We start from the raw sequence: 20,085 nt of genomic DNA, 5'->3' as shown, positions 1-20,085 counted from the left end.
ACAAAGTCCAACACTCTTTTGCAGCTGAACACTTGCTAGCGGCTCCCTTCTTCAACAAGCAGATCAGCAACATCGTAAACCTTCTAATGTTTTAAACATGGGTTGAGAGTTGTTGGAGGTGTCTGGGTCGCCGCAGAAAACATCTGCACGTGAACAACAGTGACATGCTAAGGACGGATGAAATCTGGGAGAAATGTTAACTCACACATCACACGTAATTTTTGTTTAAGGTTTTTTGGCCACAACTTTATTTAAATACATAACTGTGAGTGGTTGCTTAGGCATTGGTTCCGATTATCTGTCCCCCCGCCCAGGGACAGAACTGACTTCCGGATTCTAGCGAAAGCCAGTCAGGGAAAATATTGGGGAGAAATGAAGCTGGGCACCAGACCCTCACCTCTCCCCACATGCTCCCAGAGGCCTTGCACGGCCCAAGCCTGATGCCAGGGACTTGGACGAAAGCATGGCAAGCCCCCAGATTTCTTTAACGGAATTCCCTTGCAGCACCAGCATGTGCTTACCCCTCCATCAACCAATTTTTTAACCGATGCCTAACCGCAAACCTTACATGTTGTGACAATTTGCTACGCAGTAGGCAAAAACCAAATGGCTCCAGCCAATCAGCCAAATGGACAAAATTCCTACCAGGCCCCTGCCTCAAAAGCAGGCGACCCCATGACTGGCATAGCAAGGTCAAGCGCAAAATCCCCATTTCAGGGAGGGTGGGTGATCCAATGCACGCAGCAAAAGAGGACGCTCAAAAGAGCGTGCCCAGTATTTAAAACCTTTTAGCCCAACCCACAAATTGGCAACTTCAGAATCTCCCCAGAAACACACGCACCCAATCATAGCCTGTGGGCATCCAAACAGATCAGCCCAGCAACAGTGGGGTGGCCTGCTAGACCCCTCCGCAACACGTGCTCTCTATTAGTGAGAACACGCTTTGTGGATGTCTGGAACATTACTCCCCTGCTCCTTAAAATTATTCCTGTATTTTCTTACATTTGTATCCTACCTTTCTTGCATCCTGGAGTAGAAGGCAGTGTTCATGTGTGTAATGGTTCTAGGGGTTGCTCGTGCGTAAGCCTGTGCCAACACCTGGCTGGGTTGCCTAAGTGAACCTTTCCTGTCCGGACAGCCACTCACCCGTGGCTGTCTCAATCGCTGGCAGAATCCGTCAGTGGGCGTTTCTTAAACTTCTTCCAGCAAAGAAGTTCTTTCACGCCCAGTCTCCTCCTACTTTCCCTGCGCGGAAGCCTTCTGCGCAAGGAGGGCGTAGGCAGCGGAGGACCCTTCCTCCCCCCGCTGGTTCCCGGCAAGGAGTCATGTGACTCCCTCTCAGATTCCCCCATCTGCCCCCCTTCTCCACTGGAGCTGAACTGATTCCCTTCCCCAGAAGATGGGCTGCCTCTCCCAATCCCGGGACGCTCTCTGGGATCCCTCTGGAGCTCTCTCTCTCCCTCTGGCACTGATGGCAGTTCCGTGACAATGTGGTTCCAAGGTGATCTCCTGTCCAGGTGCTGACCAGACCTAAACCTACTTATTAGCAGCAAGGTGATGGCCTCCTGTGCCTTCAGACCAGACCATGGGACTTTAGAGGTAGCAATTATGGCTGAGTCTCACCAGGCAAGGGGCAATTGTTTCAACAAATACATGAGCCATTGGCTCCTGGCTTGGCCTAGGCCATGGGTAGGCAAATTAAGGCTGGGGGGCCAGATCTGGCCCAATCGCCTTCTAAATCTGGCCCGCGGACGGTCTGGGGATCAGCATGTTTTTACATGAATAGAACATGTCCTTTTATTTAAAATGCATCTCTGGGTTATTTGTGGGGCATAGGAATTCATTCATATATATTTTTCAAAATATAGTTCAGCTCCCCACAAGGTCTGAGGGACAGTGGACTGACCCCCTGCTGAAAAAGTTTGCTGACCCCTGGCCTAGGCCCAGTAAATCCATCAATGTTTGAATGGTGATGCAAGAGACTTCTTACTATCAGATGTCAGGGTGCAATATAGGAAGCAGCCTTAAACTGAGTTAGACCATTGGTTCATTTAGTTATGGTCTGAACTTACCAGGATTTCAGATGGGATTCTTTCTTAGTCCCACCTGTGGATGCCAGAGATGAGTTATGGCCTTCCCCCAAATGGCAGGAAGCTGTGCTTTCTGCCATGGAAGGCCATTCATCTGCCTAGCTCCTCATGGTCTTCACCACCCTTTTGCAATCTGTTGCCCTCCAGATGTTTTAGACTAAAGCTGCCATCAGTCCCTGACAGCATGTCCAGTGGGGGTTGTAGCTCAAAACATCTGGCTCCCAGGAACAAGAGCATCACTTGTTAAAAAACTGGAATGGCTTCCTGTCGTTGCTAAACATCATGAGGTGGTTAGTCAACCCTGTGGTTTTGCAGTCTTTGTTAAATGAACATTTTGGAAGCCTCAGATTGTTTCTCAGGAATGTGTAGGAAAGAACACATATCTTGTGTTTGTACAGCAGAGTTCTCCCTCCCAGCTTTACAAAGGAAGGCAAAGGAAGAACCATACCATGAAGCAACCTTCCCCAACCTTTGGTCCCCAAATGTCACTTGCACCAGCCCCATCCACCTTGGTCAGGGATGATGGGAGTCATAGTCCACCTAGGACCCAAAGGGGAGGAAGGTTGCTGTAGAGGAGGGATGGAGAACCCACAGGGCTAAATAGGTCTCCCCAACTGGCTAAGTCTCTTCCACCTCCCACCATCATGCATGATGTCATGTGTAGGGAGGACAGATATGCAACTCCCTGCCAGAAGTGGGGTTTGCAGAGACAGATGACCTCTGTGGACATTGTTCAGCAAGGGAAGCACAAATAGGTCTTGTTCTGAAGAGCTGAATGAATGGAAAGGTCGGATGGATGGATGGATGGATGGATGGATGGATATAGATATAGATTATAGATATAGATATAGATATAGATATAGATATAGATATAGATATAGATATAGATATAGATATAGATATAGATATAGATAGATTGGTGAAGGATAGATAGATGATGGATGGATGGGTAGATGGATAGATATAGATAGATGATAGATAGATAGATGATAGGAAGATAGGTAGATCGGTGGGTGGGTGGGTGGGTGGGTGGGTGGATGCATAGATAGATAGATGGATAGATAGATACCAGGATTTTCCATTTTAAAAAGAGCAGAGAATATGAGTCCTTTGAGTCCTGCCAGTTTCCATGTATACAATGAGTAGACCCTAAAACAAAAACAATCATTCAACTGTAACTGGAAGATTGCAAGGGAAGATCAATAGTGCTGGGTAAAATTAAAGCCCAGGGAGTCTGGCCCTCCATTATGAATCTTCTCGCTGTGCAGTCCCAGGTGAGCTTTCCTGCATGCAGCTGGATTCTTGGTGCAAGAGAGCATGGCGTATTGCCCTTATGGGGGGGGGGGAAGCGGCTCACAATTTAAGACCAGCAGGTGGAACAAAGCACAGACACACCTTTGCGGGAGAATAGTGGAGCTTTGTTTTCATTCACAAATACTCCAGAAAAGAAACAAAGACCAGTTCCAAAGGTTTATACTAACTTGCGGATCATTAACTTTGTTAAGAATGTGTTTTACAGATGTGCACCTGTGGTGTATGAATGGGAATGCAGGTTTCCATCATGTATTTTTGGGGGAGGGGAGGGAGGGGAGTGTCTCTGGGGAAATTTGAAGAAAAATAATAATAATAAACAACTGGCTTAAACCTTCTCCCATGCTGGGCTCTCTGTCCCAAAGCAAAGAGAAAGATACTTAAAATAGCTTTTTCCTAATTGTTCCCCCCTCCCTCCTTTTTTGGCGGCGCTCTTTTTATATAAACAGATTTGTTTCAGCAAAACAAAAAAGCAGTTATTTGATTGTATAAGATTTGCGCAAGTTTATTTGTTTAATTATTTGTTGTTTTTGAATAATGGGATAAAAAGAAGTTTTCAAGTTTCAGCAGCGCTGCTTAGTCCTTGTATTGTTCACTTGGTCCACTGTTATGAGGTCTCTCTGTACATATCTCCTTCCTTTCCCTATTTGAGGCACCTTCGTTGCACCTTGTTGTCATTTGGCCATTGTTTCTTGACCATAGCATCATTTTCTTTTGCCATTTCTCAGGGACCAGTTCATCATTTGCCCCACACTAGACATGGCTCGTCACTGGGCTGGCAATGGCAGAGGGCAAGTCTTCATGTACCACGTTCCAGACACCTCCTCCCTGAGCAGGTAAGAGCATGGACAGAGTTCTGTTTTCATGGATCTAGGGATGCACAGTTCATTCTTATTTTCTGTCCATGATCATTGCTGCTGTTGACGATGATGCTACATAAATACTCCCATAAATCCATTCCTTTCCATTTCTCATTTAATCTTCATTTTTCTTTCGAAAAATCACTTTCAAAACTGTTCTCTCTCTCAAAACATACCTTTCATAGAATTATAGAATCATAGAGTTGGAAGGTTGGAGTGGCCGCCGAGACCATATAACACCGGTCCTGAAAGACCTACATTGGCTCCCAGTATGTTTCCAAGCACAATTCAAAGTGTTGGTGCTGACCTTTAAAGCCCTAAATGGCTTCGGTCCAGTATACCTGAAGGAGCGTCTCCACCCCCATCATTCAGCCCAGATGCTGAGGTCCAGCTCCGAGGGCCTTCTGGCAGTTCCCTCGCTGCGAGAAGTGAGGTTACAGGGAACCAGGTAGAGGGCCTTCTCAGTAGTGGCACCCGCCCTGTGGAACACCCTCCCATCAGATGTCAAGGAAATAAACAACTACCTGACTTTTAGAAGACATCTGAAGGCAGCCCTGTTCAGGGAAGTTTTTAATGTTTGATGTTTTATTGTGTTTTTAATCTTCTGTTGGGGGCTGCCCAGAAGGCCAGGGAAACCCAGCCAGATGGGCAGGGTGTAAATAATAAATTATTCTTATTTATTTTTATTACTACTGCTGCTACCCCAAGGGTCATCTAGTCCAAACCCCTGCAATGCCAGACCCTCCAAGTGTCCCTATTTTCCAGAGCTATCCTTGATTTAGAGAAGCCGTCTCAGTTTCTTATTTCATCCCTGAATCTCCCGCTTTTCCTTAGGACATCCCTATTTTCATTGGAAAAATGTTGGAGGGTATGGAGTTATCTGACCCTCAAGCTGTCTGAAGGCAATCCTGTATAGGGAAGGGTTGTTGTTGTTTTTTTAAAAAAAGTTTAATGTTTTATTATTATTTTTTTATATGGTGGAAGCCACTCAGAGTGGCCGGGAAAACCCAGTAAGCTATGTGGGGTATAAATAGTAAAATTATCATTATGGAACTGGACATCCCTACTTTCATCGGAGAAATGTTGGAGGGTATGCAATATGCAGGAATCTCAACTAAAGCATCCATGACAGATGACCACCCAACCTTTGCAGTAAGCTAGGGTCTCCTCTCTGATATTTCAATTTGCTTGCCTGCATGAGTCCAGGGGCACATTCCAACCTGGCAAAAATGCTCAAAACAATCAAAACCGATAAGGAAAATGACTGGGAAGAGGATGTGACTTGAGAGGTCTGGAGGACCACATTTGCCATCCCCCAGCCCTAAGGTTCCCCATCCCTGCCCTGTCACTTTCGCAATGGTCTAGATAAGAAGGACGAGGTGTTGATTTGGGCCATATCTGCAAGTCCTGCAAGCTGGTAATTAACTGATTACAAACAACAACAACCATCAGTTCTGCGTTCCAGTCCTTTTCTATTCCTTTTCTCTGAGTCTTTTGGTGTTTTGGGCTGTGTTATATATTTGCATCTGGTTGGCAATGTGCCCCCAGGCAGAGGGTGCAAGAAGGAACCAGGTGTGCTCAGCTTCCGTTCCTTTGCATTGTGGTTTGAATGTGGAGTCACTCAGCTAAAATAACTGGATGAAAAGGAGGCCTCTCTACTTTCTCTTTCTATTGCTTCCTGTGTTTAAAACAATTTTTTTTTTAGTACACACACACCCTGCCCATTCCTCCTCTGCTTCTTTTGCACAATTATAGGAAGCCACCTTGTACCGAATCAGACACTTGGCTCACCTAGTTTAGAGTTGTCTCGTGTGATTGGCAGTGACTTTGCCAAGACCTCGGAGCAGGCAGAGGTCTTTCCCATCACCTACTTTTTCCAGGTTCTCCAGGAAGAATGCTGGTGGGGCAGCAGACTGTGAACATATTAAACGTAAAGGTAAAGGGACCCCTGACCATTAGGTCCAGTCGTAGCCGACTCTGGGGTTGTGGCGCTCATCTCGCTTTATTGGCCGAGGGAGCCGGCGTACAGCTTCCGGTCATGTGGCCAGCATGACTAAGCCACTTCTGACGAACCAGAGCAGCACATGGTAACGCTGTTTACCTTCCCGCCAGAGTGGTACCTATTTATCTACTTGCACTCTGACGTGCTTTCAAACTGCTAGGTTGGCAGGAGCAGGGACCGAGCAACGGGAGCTCACCCCGTCGCGGGGATTCAAACCACCGACCTTCTGATCGGCAAGTCCTAGTCTCTGTGGTTTAACCCACAGCACCACCCGCGTCCCTGTGAACATATTACCCATCACTTAAAAACAGCTGCATGGGTTTCCAGTTGTTTCTTAGGTAGGATTCAAGGTGCTTACTTGATTGTTTAAAGCTTAAATGGCTTGGGACCCAAATATCTCCAGGAACAACATCTTCCATATTGACCTCTCCATGCAGTAGATGAGGGCTACCTGTTGTGGCAGCCTAGAAAAGTGCTTCTTCCAGGGCAGGTCCCTGTCTCCCCAATGAGGTCCCCATCTCTTTATAATTTTAGTAGCCTGTTTGAAGACACACCTTCCTTGGGCAGGCATTTGGAGGGGAAGAGACTTGATCACTCTGGTCTGATCCAGCACAATTCCAAGCACAATTGAAAGTGTTGGTGCTGACCTTTAAAGCCCTAAACGGCCTCGGCCGAGTATACCTGAAGGAGCGTCTCCACCCCCATCGTTTAGCCCGGACTCTGAGATCCAGCGCCGAGGGCCTTCTGACGGTATACCTCTTTGTGAGAAGCAAAGCTACAGGGAACCAGGCAGAGGGCCTTCTCGGTAGTGGCACCCGCCCTGTGGAACGCCCTCCCATCAGATATCAAAGAGATAAACAACTACCTGACATTTAGAAGACATCTGTTGAGGGAAGTTTTTAATGTGTGACATTTTAATGTATTTTTAATCTTTGTTGGAAGCCGCCCAGTGGCTGGAGAAACCCAGTCAGATGGGTGGGGTACAAAATATATTTTATTATTATTATTATTATTATTATTATTAGCTATTGTGGCTGGGAAGCTCGCTGCGTGATTTAGAACCTGAACTGAGGTTCGAAATCGCATGCTGGGCTCCAAGAAAAAGAGGAAGATCCCTTCTGCAAAGGTTGCAGCTGAACTCCTGCCATAGCCGGCGCTACCAGTGTGAGGACGGGGCTGAAGGTAAAAGCACAGCCCCCCGCCTTGCACTCACTTTCTGTGAGAAAAGGGCTAGAGAAAGCAGAAAGAAAAAGCACAGGCTCGGCTCATGGTGAGTGTAACAAGGGAGACATTAGAAGCAGTTTAAATATATGTTCATTCAGTGACAATAGAGCCCTGAAATCAGGAGGTGTCTTGGCACTCAGGAAAATGAGGTCAAAACTAGGTAAGCAGACTTGGCTCAGCTTTAGTGCTCTAACCATACAGTAGTGAAGTAGAAGCCAGAAGCGATCCCTCTTCTTTGTGCCATCTTCCTGGCCCCTTCCAAAGTCTTCCAAATATCAGCAATGTTTTCTGCAGCTCCTCCAGACCACATCCACATTCTTAACATAGCTGCGGATTAGCCTACCGTCTTCCAGGCCTGGCCATCTCTTCCTGTTTTTATGCTTTGCAGTTATTGGAAGCTGCCTGACGCTGCATCAGAACTTATGGTCCCTCTCACCATCAGGGCTTTTTTTCCAGCCGGGACTCCGGCACCTCTCTTGCGTGGACAGGCAGAGTCCCCCCAACCCCAGGCGACCCCCGAGCGGAATAATGACTCAAGACAACGTGCTATGGGATTAAAATTGGCCACAACTTTATTAAGTTTCGGGATGCGGGTGGTGCTGTGGGTTAAACCACAGAGCCTAGGGCTTGCCGATCAGAAGGTCAGCGGGTTGAATCCCCACGACGGGGTGAGCTCCTGTTGCTCGGTCCCAGCTCCTGCCAACCTAGCAGTTCAAAAGCATGCCAAAGTGCAAGTAGATAAATAGGTACCACTCTGGCGGGAACGTAAACCCCATTTCTGTGCGCTGCTCTGGTTCGCCAGAAGCGGTTTAGTCATGCTGGCCACATGACCTGGAAGCTGTACGCCGGCTCCCTCGGCCAGTAAAGCGAGATGAGAGCCACAATCCCAGAGTCGGCTACGACTGGACCTAATGGTCAGTGGTCCCTTTACCTTTACTTTATTAAGTTTCAGGTGTAGGGAGACCTTGGGTCAGGCATTGGGCGTTTATCCTTCCCAGTCCCCAGCCAGGAGACCCCAGAATGTGTGGGGATTGGGCTGGCTCTGGAGAACATATGTTCAAGCAGAGAGCCCGCCCCGTTTCACCGCCGTCACAGGGGAGAGCAATGACAACCTCTTGGTGTACTGCCAATGCTTCCCCTCAAGACCCCTTTAACGGGGAACCCTGGGATCACCGCCGCAAGGGGGGGTGAGTCACTGCTTCACCCCCCCCCCCCCCATTTAAGAAGATAGACTAAAGATTCCGCCCAAGGCCTGAAACCGCCAAAGTTGTGACATTTTGCTACGGCAAAGGCAAAACCTGCCAAAGCAGGAAAATTCCTTTCCGGCCCTTCAACAGCGACCATGACGTAGCAGCGCCCACGTACCTGGGTGGGAGAAGCTCTGGAGCCAACTGGCGCTTTGCAGGGAATATTCACCTTCTGTTGTGTGGGCAGGGCGGTCCCTCCCCATACCTGGCCAATCCCCTGGCAATGCCTCCCCAGGCGGGATTGGGCGATTGGCTGAGGTAGGCGGAGACCTCCAGGTATCCAGCCTGGGGAGGGTGAAGCCAGCCCGAACTACCGGGAGCCACACTGGGATCCGAGGGGGCTGTGCGCGACCACGCAAAAGGCGCCTCCCATTTGATGTGGGGAGCGGTCATTCTAAGAGAACAAGGGAGGTGTCCATGGGGAGTCTCAGACCTCTTTTTCTAGAAAAATAGCTCACCAGGACTTGCTATAGGGGTCAGCAAACTTGTTCAGCAGGAGCCACTGTCTCTCAGACCTTGTGGTGGGCCGGATTATATTTGGGGGGGGGGGGAATGAACGAATTCCTATGCCCCACAAATAATCCAGAGATGCATTTTAAATAAAAAGACACATTCTACTCATGTAAAAACACCAGGCAGGCCCCACAAATAACCCAGAGGTGCTTTTTAAATAAAAGGACACATTCTACTCATGTGAAAACACCCTGATTCCCAGACCATCTGCGGGCAGGATTTAGAAGGCGATTGGGCCAGATCTGGCCCCTGGGCCTTAGTTTCCCTACCCATGTGCTATGGCATCCAAGAAAAGTCTCTGTAAAGATTCCCTCCAAAGTCCGCAGTGCGTGAGAGATGATCTGCTCTTCCTGCTCAGTTCCTGTTATCGTCCATTGTAATTGCGTGAGGGATCAGATCTGTGTAGCGTTGGCAAGGAGGGAGTCACCATCTGCCTCCCTATCGAAAGCAGGATCAAAAGTTGTCTGGTGTCCAAACATATCCGAATAAGCCGCTGATCCAGTGTTTGCCTTGAGCATCTTGTTAGCCCTCGATGTTCTTTGGTCACCGCGCTGCCAAATCCACAGCAACGCAGCTCAGGAAGCAGAGGGGATTTATTGCTTTCTCTTTGTAATTTACTTAATATGTATTATCAGAAAACTTGGCCAAAGGGAGGGGGGGGGAGAGAGGCAGGACAAATGAAGAGAGCAACTGAATTCCATCCACATATATAAATGGTTTTGGTGTCCCCCTTGTATGCTGTTCTGTTTACTGCTCATTGATAACAACACAGATGGCTAGATAATCTTTCTCATTTAAAGATGTGCGGCTGAGATCAAAGGCTCTTCCAAATGTCTTTGCAAAGATCCATGCTGCCTGTGGGCATCCGTTTCTTCTTGGAGAGGAACTGATGAACAAAAAAAAAAAAAAAGACCACTGGCATATCCAGCTACCCTCCCAATTAAAACCCCCGAGAATGTTTTTGCCTGGTGTCTAAAAAGAGACAGCAATGGCACCAAGTCTGCTTCCCTTGGGAAGGAAGTCCACTGACGGGGAATCGCAATGGGGAAAGATTTGCCATTATTCAATATGGAGGCACAGTTGCTGAAATTGTTGAAGGCAAAGTTGATGCACTTAGTTAGAGGAAAAACTATTGCTGAACATTGCTGTGTCCAGTTCTAGGCACCACAATTTAAGGAGGAGATCAGTAAGCTGGAAGAAGTGAAGTGTAGGGCAACCAAGATGAGCCAAGCCTTATGAGGAACGGTTGAAGGAGCTGGGTGTGTTTAGCCTGGAAAAGAGGAGACTGAGGGGAGACACTATAGCCATCTTCAAATTGTTGCGTATTGAGCGGATTAATTGCGCTGCAGAAAGCGTGCCGGGGAGACCACACATTCAGGAAACAATGAAGAAATGCAAAAGTATATTTTGCTTGGCTTTAATTACAAAAACAAAAAACGCCTCTTACATTAAATCTATAAGTATGACCCATCCATTCACCAGGGTACTGAGTGAGGTACACGCTGCTCTTTATATACTATACCCAATTGCTGACACAGCTTAAATTAACACAACTTAACAGCACCTGCTATACTGCTTCACAGCTGTAAAACTAGGTCATATTTACTCTTTAAAGAGATACACATCCTGTGAAACAATAATGAAGCTTAATATTTGAATAATCCATTCAACACAAATATCTCAAGGGTTGTCTCATGGAAGGTGGAGCAAGCTTGTTTTCTGCTACTCCAGCTAAGCATTAGGAAGAACCTGTTGACAGTAAGGAGGTGATGAGCTCTTCTTCATTTAGGTTTATAAGCAGGGGTTGGACGATCATCTCTCAGGGATTCCTTAGTTGTGATTCCTGCATTGCAGGGGGTTAGACTAGATGTGAAATATACTCAGAGTTGAGAGTGGATTTCATTCTCTTTATTCAGCTCATAGTGGTGAGGAGGAATGGAAGTTCCCCCAGAATGTCTGCTTTATATACATTATTTACACAATGGGCCCCACGTGATTGGCTAATTCCGGGATTCTCCTGTAAGCCAATCAGGTCACGGATTCACTTCCACCTGGAGCTGAATTGGGTGGTTCCTGTGGACCAATCAGACTGCTGCATTCTGGAGCCTATTGTTCTAGGACCAATCGGGCTGCTGCATTCTGAATCCTATTGTTCTAGGACCAATCAGACTGCTGCATTTTGGATCCTATTCAACTCTGTACATAACAAGATGACTCTTTCAACTCTACAGTTTTATGATTCTATGAAATGTTGCCCATGTTCTCCCCATTTTCTTTTAAAGAATTCGAGTTAATCCAAGGTGAGCTTCAGAGAGCTTGCCTGTCTCTGGGCATGTTTGCAATTCATTAGTTCCATATTGGCTCAGATTCTAAAGTGAGCACAAGGCACAAGCCATTCATGACAGCTATTTGTGAATGATGGCAAGTTGGCTACCCCTGCTCTAATTTAATCTCAAATATATTCCTAACTGCCCACCCCCCAATCATAACAGAATTATGGTTTCCTATTGCTAAAAAAAAAAAAAAAAAAGGAAAGGAAAGCAAGATGACTTTACATGGTTGCAAAACAAAGTTTCCAGCCGCCTGCTTTGGAGTGGGAACATAACTTCAGCATCTCATCATCGCTTTCTCTGGTTCATTTGACTTCTTTCTGAACAGCTGAAACCAAAACTATTCACAAGAGCAGCTAAAATGCAGAAGGCAAATACCTTAAGAGGTGAAATCATGCAGTGTTAAAGAGACAATGAGGTTTGGAAAGATTCTGCAGAAATGAGAGAAAAGTGCTTTGGTTAAGAGGTTATTATGATTATTCACTGGGAATGCCAGCCACTGATACCCAGGGGAAAATCCACAGGTTGAGGCAATGCCATAATATTCATGCTCACTAAGGGAAGGAGAAAAACTGGCCACATAATGTGTTTTCTGCATTTTAAGAACCGGGTCTTTTAGTGTGGCAGCGCCTACACTTTGGAACTCCCTGCCAATTGATAATCAGGCAGGCAACTTCACTGTACTCTTTTCGGCAGCTGCTAAACACATTCTTACCTACCCAGATGTTCAGAAAGTTGACATGAGTTTTAAGACATTTTTTAGTCTAGTGTTATTTCAACTTTTTGAAAGTTTTAAATCATTGCCATTAATTTTTCTTTCCAATGATTTTATTGGTTTATCTTTTTTTGCAACCGCTTTGAGGTTGTTGGGTTTGTTTTTTTACAGTAAAAACAAACTTTTTCTTCTCTTACAATTATTTAAAATTACTTCCTCCCAAAGGAGCCCTGGGCAGCAAACACACAAGCAATAAAACATCTTAGGAAATATTCCAGTACAGATGTATCCAATACAGGAAAGGATATCCTTGTGTTTTTTTATTGATGAAACCTAATAAAGCCTCCATGTTCAGTCAGTGTACCCCTGAAAACTCAATCCAGAGATGAGCAGCAAGGAATCAACCTCAGCTTCTTCTTCCTCTTATTGTATCTCTTCCCTGAGCTCTTGATGTGACCCGGCAAATCAGTTCTTTTAACATCATTGCTGCCGTTACGTCTCTGAACAAACTTGTGCTGTGGACAAACAAAACCGTCTCATTGTCAGTGGCCCCCCCCCCCTTCTATATCCCTGCTCCTATAAAAGCACTATTTGTGGCTGACATAACTGTAATACGCATGGAGTGAAGCAAGCCCATTATTGTTCAAGCAGAATGAGTGAGCTCCGATCCAGCTTAATCCCTGTCTAAACATTCAGAGTTGGGAAAATATGCTTTAATCTGGTTTCAGATCTCTTCAGCTGCTGGTAAATAATTTGCTTTCCAGATGCAATGTTGTTATTGGTGCTTTTTGGGGTGGGGCTAAGGACAGAAAGGCCCCAAACTGCCGTGTGTGTGTGTATATGTTAGGGCTGCCATATATCTGGTTCTCCTGGACAGATTCAGAATTCAGCCCACGGAAATTGCATGGGGGGGGGGGGGATTCTGTTAATCAGTAAAATTCCTGGGAAAACCAGGACATATGGCAACCCAGTGCAGCCTCCCCAACAGCTCCAGTTACAGTTGTTGTTGTTTAGTTGTTCAGTCGTATCCGACTCTTCGTGACCCCATGGACCAGAGCACGCCAGGCACTCCTGTCTTCCACTGCCTCCCACAGTTTGGTCAAACTCATGCTGGTAGCTTCGAGAACACTGTCCCACCATCTCGCCCTCTGTCATCCCCTTCTCCTTGTGCCCTCCATCTTTCCCAACATCAGGGTCTTTTCAAGGGAGTCTTCTCTTCTCATGAGGTGGCCAAAGTATTGAAGCCTCAGCTTCAGGATCTGTCCTTCCAGTGAGCGCTCAGGGCTGATTTCCTTCAGAATGGAGAGGTTTGATCTTCTTGCAGTCCATGGGACTCTCAAGAGTCTCCTCCAGCACCATAATTCAAAAGCATCCATTCTTCTGCAATCAGCCTTCTTTATGGTCCAGCTCTGCAGCAGCAAAAGGAGGGCAGAACAAGAAGCAAATGCTTCGGGGGGGGGGGGGTTAGTAGGGGAGACACTGGGCTAGAGCCCGGCTGGGCAGGCACCCCTCACTTCCATCGGGGCAGGTGGAACAACTCCTCAAGGGGACCTCGCCTCCAAACTGGCCCTTCCCTTGCTGGGCACTGGAGGTGGATGGGGCCACAAGCAGGGGGCTCCTGGTTGGGAATCGGGGTCCCCGCGGCTCCTGGAAGGGTTGCCTCAAGTGAGGGTCTCCGAGAGGGGCCGGCGCCAGGATGCTTCGCTGTGGAGAAACCAGGAGACCCTGCATGCACACATCCCACCCTTCAGGGAAAAGAGAGTCCAGCCACAGCACCACACTCCACTTCAGCCAGCTGCCTCGCTGGTCCAGAGTGAACCAGAAAAAGCTATGGTGAGATGCTGAAGTTATGTTCCCACTCCAAAGCTGGAAACTTCAGGACAGACCAAGTCCTTCACACAGCACACATTTGAACTATGGAACTTCCTCCCACCCCCCAGAAGGCAGTGGTGGCCAGAAACTTGGATGACTTTAAAAGAGGATGAGACAAATTGATGGAGGAAAAGGCTGTCTGTGGCTTCTAGCCAGGATGGCTCTGCTCTGCCTCCGCAGTTGGAGACAGCGATTCTTCTTAATACCCAGGGCCAGATTTAGGTTTGATGAGGCCCTAAGCTACTGCCCTAAGCTGTCCTTTGTCAACAACAAACTGTCACGGTTTTTTGTGTCGAATATATGCTGTATGGTAATTTATGGACCTAGGGACGCAGGTGGCGCTGTGGGTAAAACCTCAGTGCCTAGGACTTGCCGATCGCATGGCCGGCGGTTCGAATCCCCGCAGCGGGGTGCGCTCCCGTCGTTCGGTCCCAGCGCCTGCCAACCTAGCAGTTAGAAAGCACCCCTGGGTGCAAGTAGATAAATAGGGACCGCTTATCAGCGGGAAGGTAAACGGCGTTCCGTGTGCTGCGCTGGCTCGCCAGATGTAGCTTGTCACGCTGGCCACGTGACCCGGAAGTGTCTGTGGACAGTGCTGGCTCCCGGCCTCTTGAGTGAGATGGGCGCACAACCCTAGAGTCTGGCAAGACTGGCCCATACGGGCAGGGGTACCTTTACCTTTACCTTTTTTTAATTTATGGACCTAATAGGTATCTCAAGCCATTTGCCTATGTTGCCATGCAACCAGTCCATGCAGAATGTAGGCACCCTATATATAGAAATGAGCAAACCAGTGATATTTTAGGGAGCAGGCTAGCAGGCAGGACCCATGACTTACATCATAGGAGCCTCCACAACACAAAACACTGTTGCTGTATGTAGGTTTTGTTTTATTTGTTTTTTATCTTATATTTTGGAAATGTACATCTACTTTTTTCCCCCTTTATTTTTTTTGGGGGGGGGGGCAAGAGAGTGGGGCCCTATAGCTTGTTTGGCTTATACGTAAATCCGGCACTGTTAATACCCATTACTGGAGAGCACAGGAAGGGGAGAATGAGAACACCCACATGTGTCTCCACACCAAGACCTGCAACGTCAATTCCTTCCTGCATCCTTTGCCAAATCTATGACTTGAGTTCTGTCTCCCGCCATCTCCTTGTCTTCTGCAGCTGCCGCTTCTAACCATGGAACTGTTTTCTCACTTTCTCCATCCGATAAGACCACTGCTGTTGTTTTTCATCCAGTCTCTTTCCTTATTTTTCTTTCAAGCTCAAGCCTGGAGTTATTGCCTGATGTCCAGTATGCCTTTGGGCTGCCTTTCCATCCCCAGTACGAAAACCAGTATACTCCGGAAGCGAAGACCCTCTCCTTAACGGTCATGCAGTTCCTAGCCAACTTCATAAGATCTGGGTGCGTATTGAGTTACTTGGAAGTGGCTGCGCGGTCAGTTTTTCCATCCCTAACAAAGCTTCTGAACCTCATTTCTTCTTTTAATTAGCTTTTGTTAAAGATGTCCTTGTGTAACAAAGAAAGAAAAGTACGTACAGTCATACCTCGGGTTAAATATGCTTCGAGTTGAATGCGTTCGAGTTGCGCTCCTCGGCAACCTGGAAGTAACGGAGCACGTTACTTCCAGGTTTCGCCGCTTGCGCATGCGCAGACGCTAAAAGTGACGTTTCGCGCATGCGCAGAAGCGGCAAAAAGTGATGCGCACGTGCGCAGACGTGCCGTCGCTAGTTACGTTTACCTCTAGATGCAAACGGGGCTCCGGAACGGATCCCGTTCGTATCTAGAGGTACCACTGTATAGTCTCTGCACTATATGTCTTTTTCATCGTTTGTTTACATCCAGGATGAGACACTGTTGTCATTTGCATTTAGCGGTTGGGGGCACTGGCGGAGGAACGGGATTACAGAGGGAGCGGACCGCCCGCAGCACCACTATTCCGGTAGGGTGCCATCGTGGCACCCCCCCTAGACACGCACTGTGCACCACACACCCATGCGCCGTGTACCACACCCCCAAAACGCACCCCACGCCCCCAGGGGGGAGCCAACCACATCCCCGTCTGCTCTCCGCCCCCGGTAGTGGAGCATGCAGCTTCGCCACTGGTTGGGGGGAAAAGGGGGGGGTATCGATATTTCATTCTATTGCATAGTGTTTGTGCAGGGGTTTTTTGTGTCACCGTCAGACAGCATATCAATGGCATCCAATAAGCTGCTCTTTAAACGCAGAGAAGTCACCACAGAAGCCTCCAATCAGCAATTTGGCAAGAAGCATTTTTAAGACACCCACTGATATACAGCAAGATCAGTAGATCATGGTTATTAAAAGAGCAAAAACTTTACAGTCAGTCAAGACCTGCTTCTCAGTTCAAAAGCTGATTTCCCAATCCTAGCTTTTGTTCTGTCAGTTTTGCTTTCCTGGAAGTTTTCTTGTGTGGTATTGTTGTCAGTAAACAGCAAGCTGGGTACATCGAAACGCTCCGCTGTGCAAGCCGTCTCGCAATTCCTCTTGAAGCTTTGCAAGACAGCTCAGCTCATTTGCAAAAGGACGGCTTTTCTTAAACCTGAGCTGCTGGTGAACCCTGACAGTTTCCAGTGAGTACTAAGGGAAGAGGAACTGTTGAAAGATGAGACAGATTACACAGAGTCCTCAAAATAAAACACAACTTCCCTGCACCCTTGAAACTGTTGCCAAGAACTAGCCAAAGAAGAGATGATTCTCCCAAGAACAATGTTGTCCGGATGAGGGTTTCTGTTTTTGTTTTGCTCTCGTTGGAATGAACCATCTCAGCTGTGGTTGATCTTGTGCCAGCCACTTTCAACCACTTCTCCCCACCTGAGAAAACGATGATAATGACGACTCACCTGAAGGCGTTGTTGCCGGGAGAGAATTCATGTAAGGCACAACTTTAGCAGAACAACATAATTCCTTTGCTGGGTCAGAACAAAGTCCATCTAATCTACACTGCAACATTTTGTTGCAGACCCCCCCTCTTGTGTGGGCTACCTACTTTTAAAATGAGGCTGCATTTTAAATTGCATTTTAACCTGTATTTTGAATTGGGTCCCCCCCCCCCCCGCTATTATGTTTTTACTGTAATTTTACTGGTGTTAGCCGTCCTGAGCCCAGCTCTGGCCGGGGAGGGCAGGGTATAAATTAGTAGTAGTAGTAGTAGTAGTAGTAGTAGTAGTAGTAGTAAATAATGGTCATGAGATTATAGATACATGCCTATACTCTCGTGTGTTAAAGGCTGTTGCACAAACTCTTCTTGATGCTGGCTGGTTGAATAACAGCTGTTCCTCTTCCTTTCTTCAGAAACCCAAATGGCCCTTATAAGTTCTCCAGAAAAATGACTGGGGTTGCATCCTCTTGGCCTATGTTTCGAGCAGATGCTGATGGAGACAACTATAAAGAATTTACCGCTTCCTTTGAAAACCACAAAGGGCTGAAGAAGGCTGAATGTTCATTCTGGTCCGATTACATCAAAACCCTCAAAAGTACCTTGAGCTGTAAGTGCACAGTGGAACACACACCTTTTTCTCTCTTTGGGCAGTCATGTTCAGAAAGGTTGCATCAACTCTACTTTTAGCAGTGCTGCTTTTCCTAGCAAAAAGGGGTGCCTGAACTCACCACGAACGCCTCCCTTGCTCTCTTATAATGGCAATGGCGCCCACCTGAGAGTTGCCAGAACTGAGTTTCAGAGAGTTTTGGCTGGGGGGGGGAACCTGACTTTTAGTACAGTGGAACCTCAGTTTTTGAGCGTCTCGGAAGCCAAATGCTTCGGTTTTCTGACACCAAAAACTTGGAAGTAATTGCTTCCATTTTTGAGCACGCCTTGGAAGTCGAACGGCTTCTGAGGCACATTTCTCAGTTTTCTCCGTTGAAATTGCTGCTTGCCCATTAAGCCTCAGTTGTCGAACATTTGAGAAGTCGAACAGTCTTCCAGAACAGACTACGTTCGACAACCGAGGTTCCTCTGTATATGAAAGTTCATTTCCAACACATCCCACTAATTCTGGTTCATGGTCATCCTGTTACAAAGTGAACTAGTTCAGTTTGCAGCCCAATTCAAGTTCGTTCGCATGATCCTTGGAAGAGGGGGGTGGAGTCCAAGCTTTCAGAATATGACAAACCACTGTGCTGAAGTGTAAATTATACTTAAGAAAACTTCAGCTCATACACACACAGTGGAATGTGAATGGTCTGATTTATTTCTCCCCAACAATTGTGATATTTAAGCTTAAAGGCCCAAAGTGTCTAAAGCGTTAAAAACAACAACAACAACAACAACAACAACAACAACAACAACAACAACAACACATGCATGACAATGACCTTGAAGATAAACTGCAAATTGTTCAAAGTTGTACCCTGCTCTTCTTGACATTTCCTGTTGAGGTCTGTGGTGGCAACAGGAAAGAAGTCCTTTTCTGTGGTTTCAAACCATAGAAGGATACTTTGCAAAAGCAGAAAAAGGAAAATACTAAGGGCAGGAGCCAAAATAGCCCAAGAAGGACTGAGCTACACAAAAAATGGGCACAGATTACTCAGAAAACCATAGAAGAGGGGAAATGGAGTAGCTGGAGTCAGGTACATTCTCCACCACAGCATTTTGTTGCAGATCCCACTTATAAATAATTCTCATTTGTTTTGTTTTTTTAAATTCAAAAAGTTAACAGCGGTTCAGAAAAAGAACCTAGAATCTTTGGAACCCCAAATATTCTTCCAGGCACTGTATTTTTCTGGTCTATTTTGATGCAACACTTCTGAAACCCTAAATCGATGTGCTTTGTCCGTGTGGTATTGTTGCACTGGGATGTTTTGCTTGGCCTTTGCTGCCAGAAAACTTGTGGATAATTGAATTAGCATTAAATAAATGATTTATAAGTTCTACCGCGGAATTTGCTGGCAGCCTGTTCAATAATTATTAGCTCGCTGCATTGTTCCCAGACAGCTGCCCAGCAGACTAATGTGACACAATAATTAGTGTACCACATTGGATTCAATGAGAAATAATGATTTGCACGAGTTTTTCACGGAGTGATGCATCTTGTTTGCGTTGTGGTTGCAGGCAGACGAGAGCCGCTCAGCACAAGCAAGCCTAGCAGTGGATTTCTTTCCAAAACCACCCAGAAGAAGCTACTTGGAGACAAGGTGCCCTACAAGAAATAGAACCCAACATTTCTATTGATTTTGGATCGGCTGGATGAAATCAAATCACTACAGATCTGCGAGGGGTTGGAAATCATCTCGCTAAATCACAAAAGCGTGTCTGCAATGGATTACTGAAATTTCAAGTATGGTTGCCGTCGACACAAGATGGGCAGGCCCCAAAAGCATACAGGCACTGCAGCATTCAATGAATCACATGAGCTGGGTATCGGTGCATCAAATTGAAATCGTAGCACTCAATAAAGCTTCAAAAACCTTTTAAAGAGAGTTGGCTTCTTACTGTTCTCAAAGTGGCATACACACAAACTCAACTTGTGACCTGCGGTGTCGGGTGATTGGTTAATCATAGAAGCATAGAATCATGGAGCTGGAAGGGACAAGGATCCTACAATCCAACCCTCTGCAATGCACTATAGGACACAGGTGGCGCTGTGGTCTAAAGCTCTGAGCCTGTTGGGCTTGCCGATCAGAAGGTCGGCAGTTCGAATCCCCACGACGGGGTGAGCTCCCATTGCTCTGCCCCAGCTTCTGCCAATCTAGCACTTCGAAAGCATGCCAGTGCAAGTAGATAAATAGGTACCACTGTGGCGGGAAGGTAAACAGCGTTTCCGTGTGCTCTGGCTTCCGTCACGGTGTTCTGTTGTGCCAGAAGCGGTTTAGTCCTACTGGCCTCATGACCCAGAAAGCTGTCTGTGGACAAATGCTGGCTTCCTCGGCCTGAAAGTGAGATGAGTGCTGCACCC

General features: G+C 46.8%; 1 protein-coding gene across 1 annotated transcript in view; it reads left to right on the top strand.

Moving 5' to 3' along the window:
- TG (thyroglobulin) overlaps positions 1 to 19,599 on the top strand; it is a gene marked incomplete at its 5' end in the record, with an annotated part of 174,890 nt that extends 155,291 nt beyond the window's left edge. Inside the window, 4 exons of the mRNA XM_077933621.1 lie at positions 4,130 to 4,237; positions 15,434 to 15,574; positions 17,486 to 17,679; positions 19,242 to 19,599. Of these exons, the coding sequence (XP_077789747.1) occupies positions 4,130 to 4,237; positions 15,434 to 15,574; positions 17,486 to 17,679; positions 19,242 to 19,342 (544 nt within the window). The remainder of the gene's footprint in view (positions 1 to 4,129; positions 4,238 to 15,433; positions 15,575 to 17,485; positions 17,680 to 19,241) is intronic.
- Positions 19,600 to 20,085: the final 486 nt, after the last annotated feature.

This window comes from Podarcis muralis, chromosome 8 (genome assembly GCF_964188315.1).
Source record: "Podarcis muralis chromosome 8, rPodMur119.hap1.1, whole genome shotgun sequence".
Lineage (NCBI taxonomy): Eukaryota > Metazoa > Chordata > Lepidosauria > Squamata > Lacertidae > Podarcis > Podarcis muralis.
This window is presented reverse-complemented; position numbering and strand designations above follow the sequence as displayed.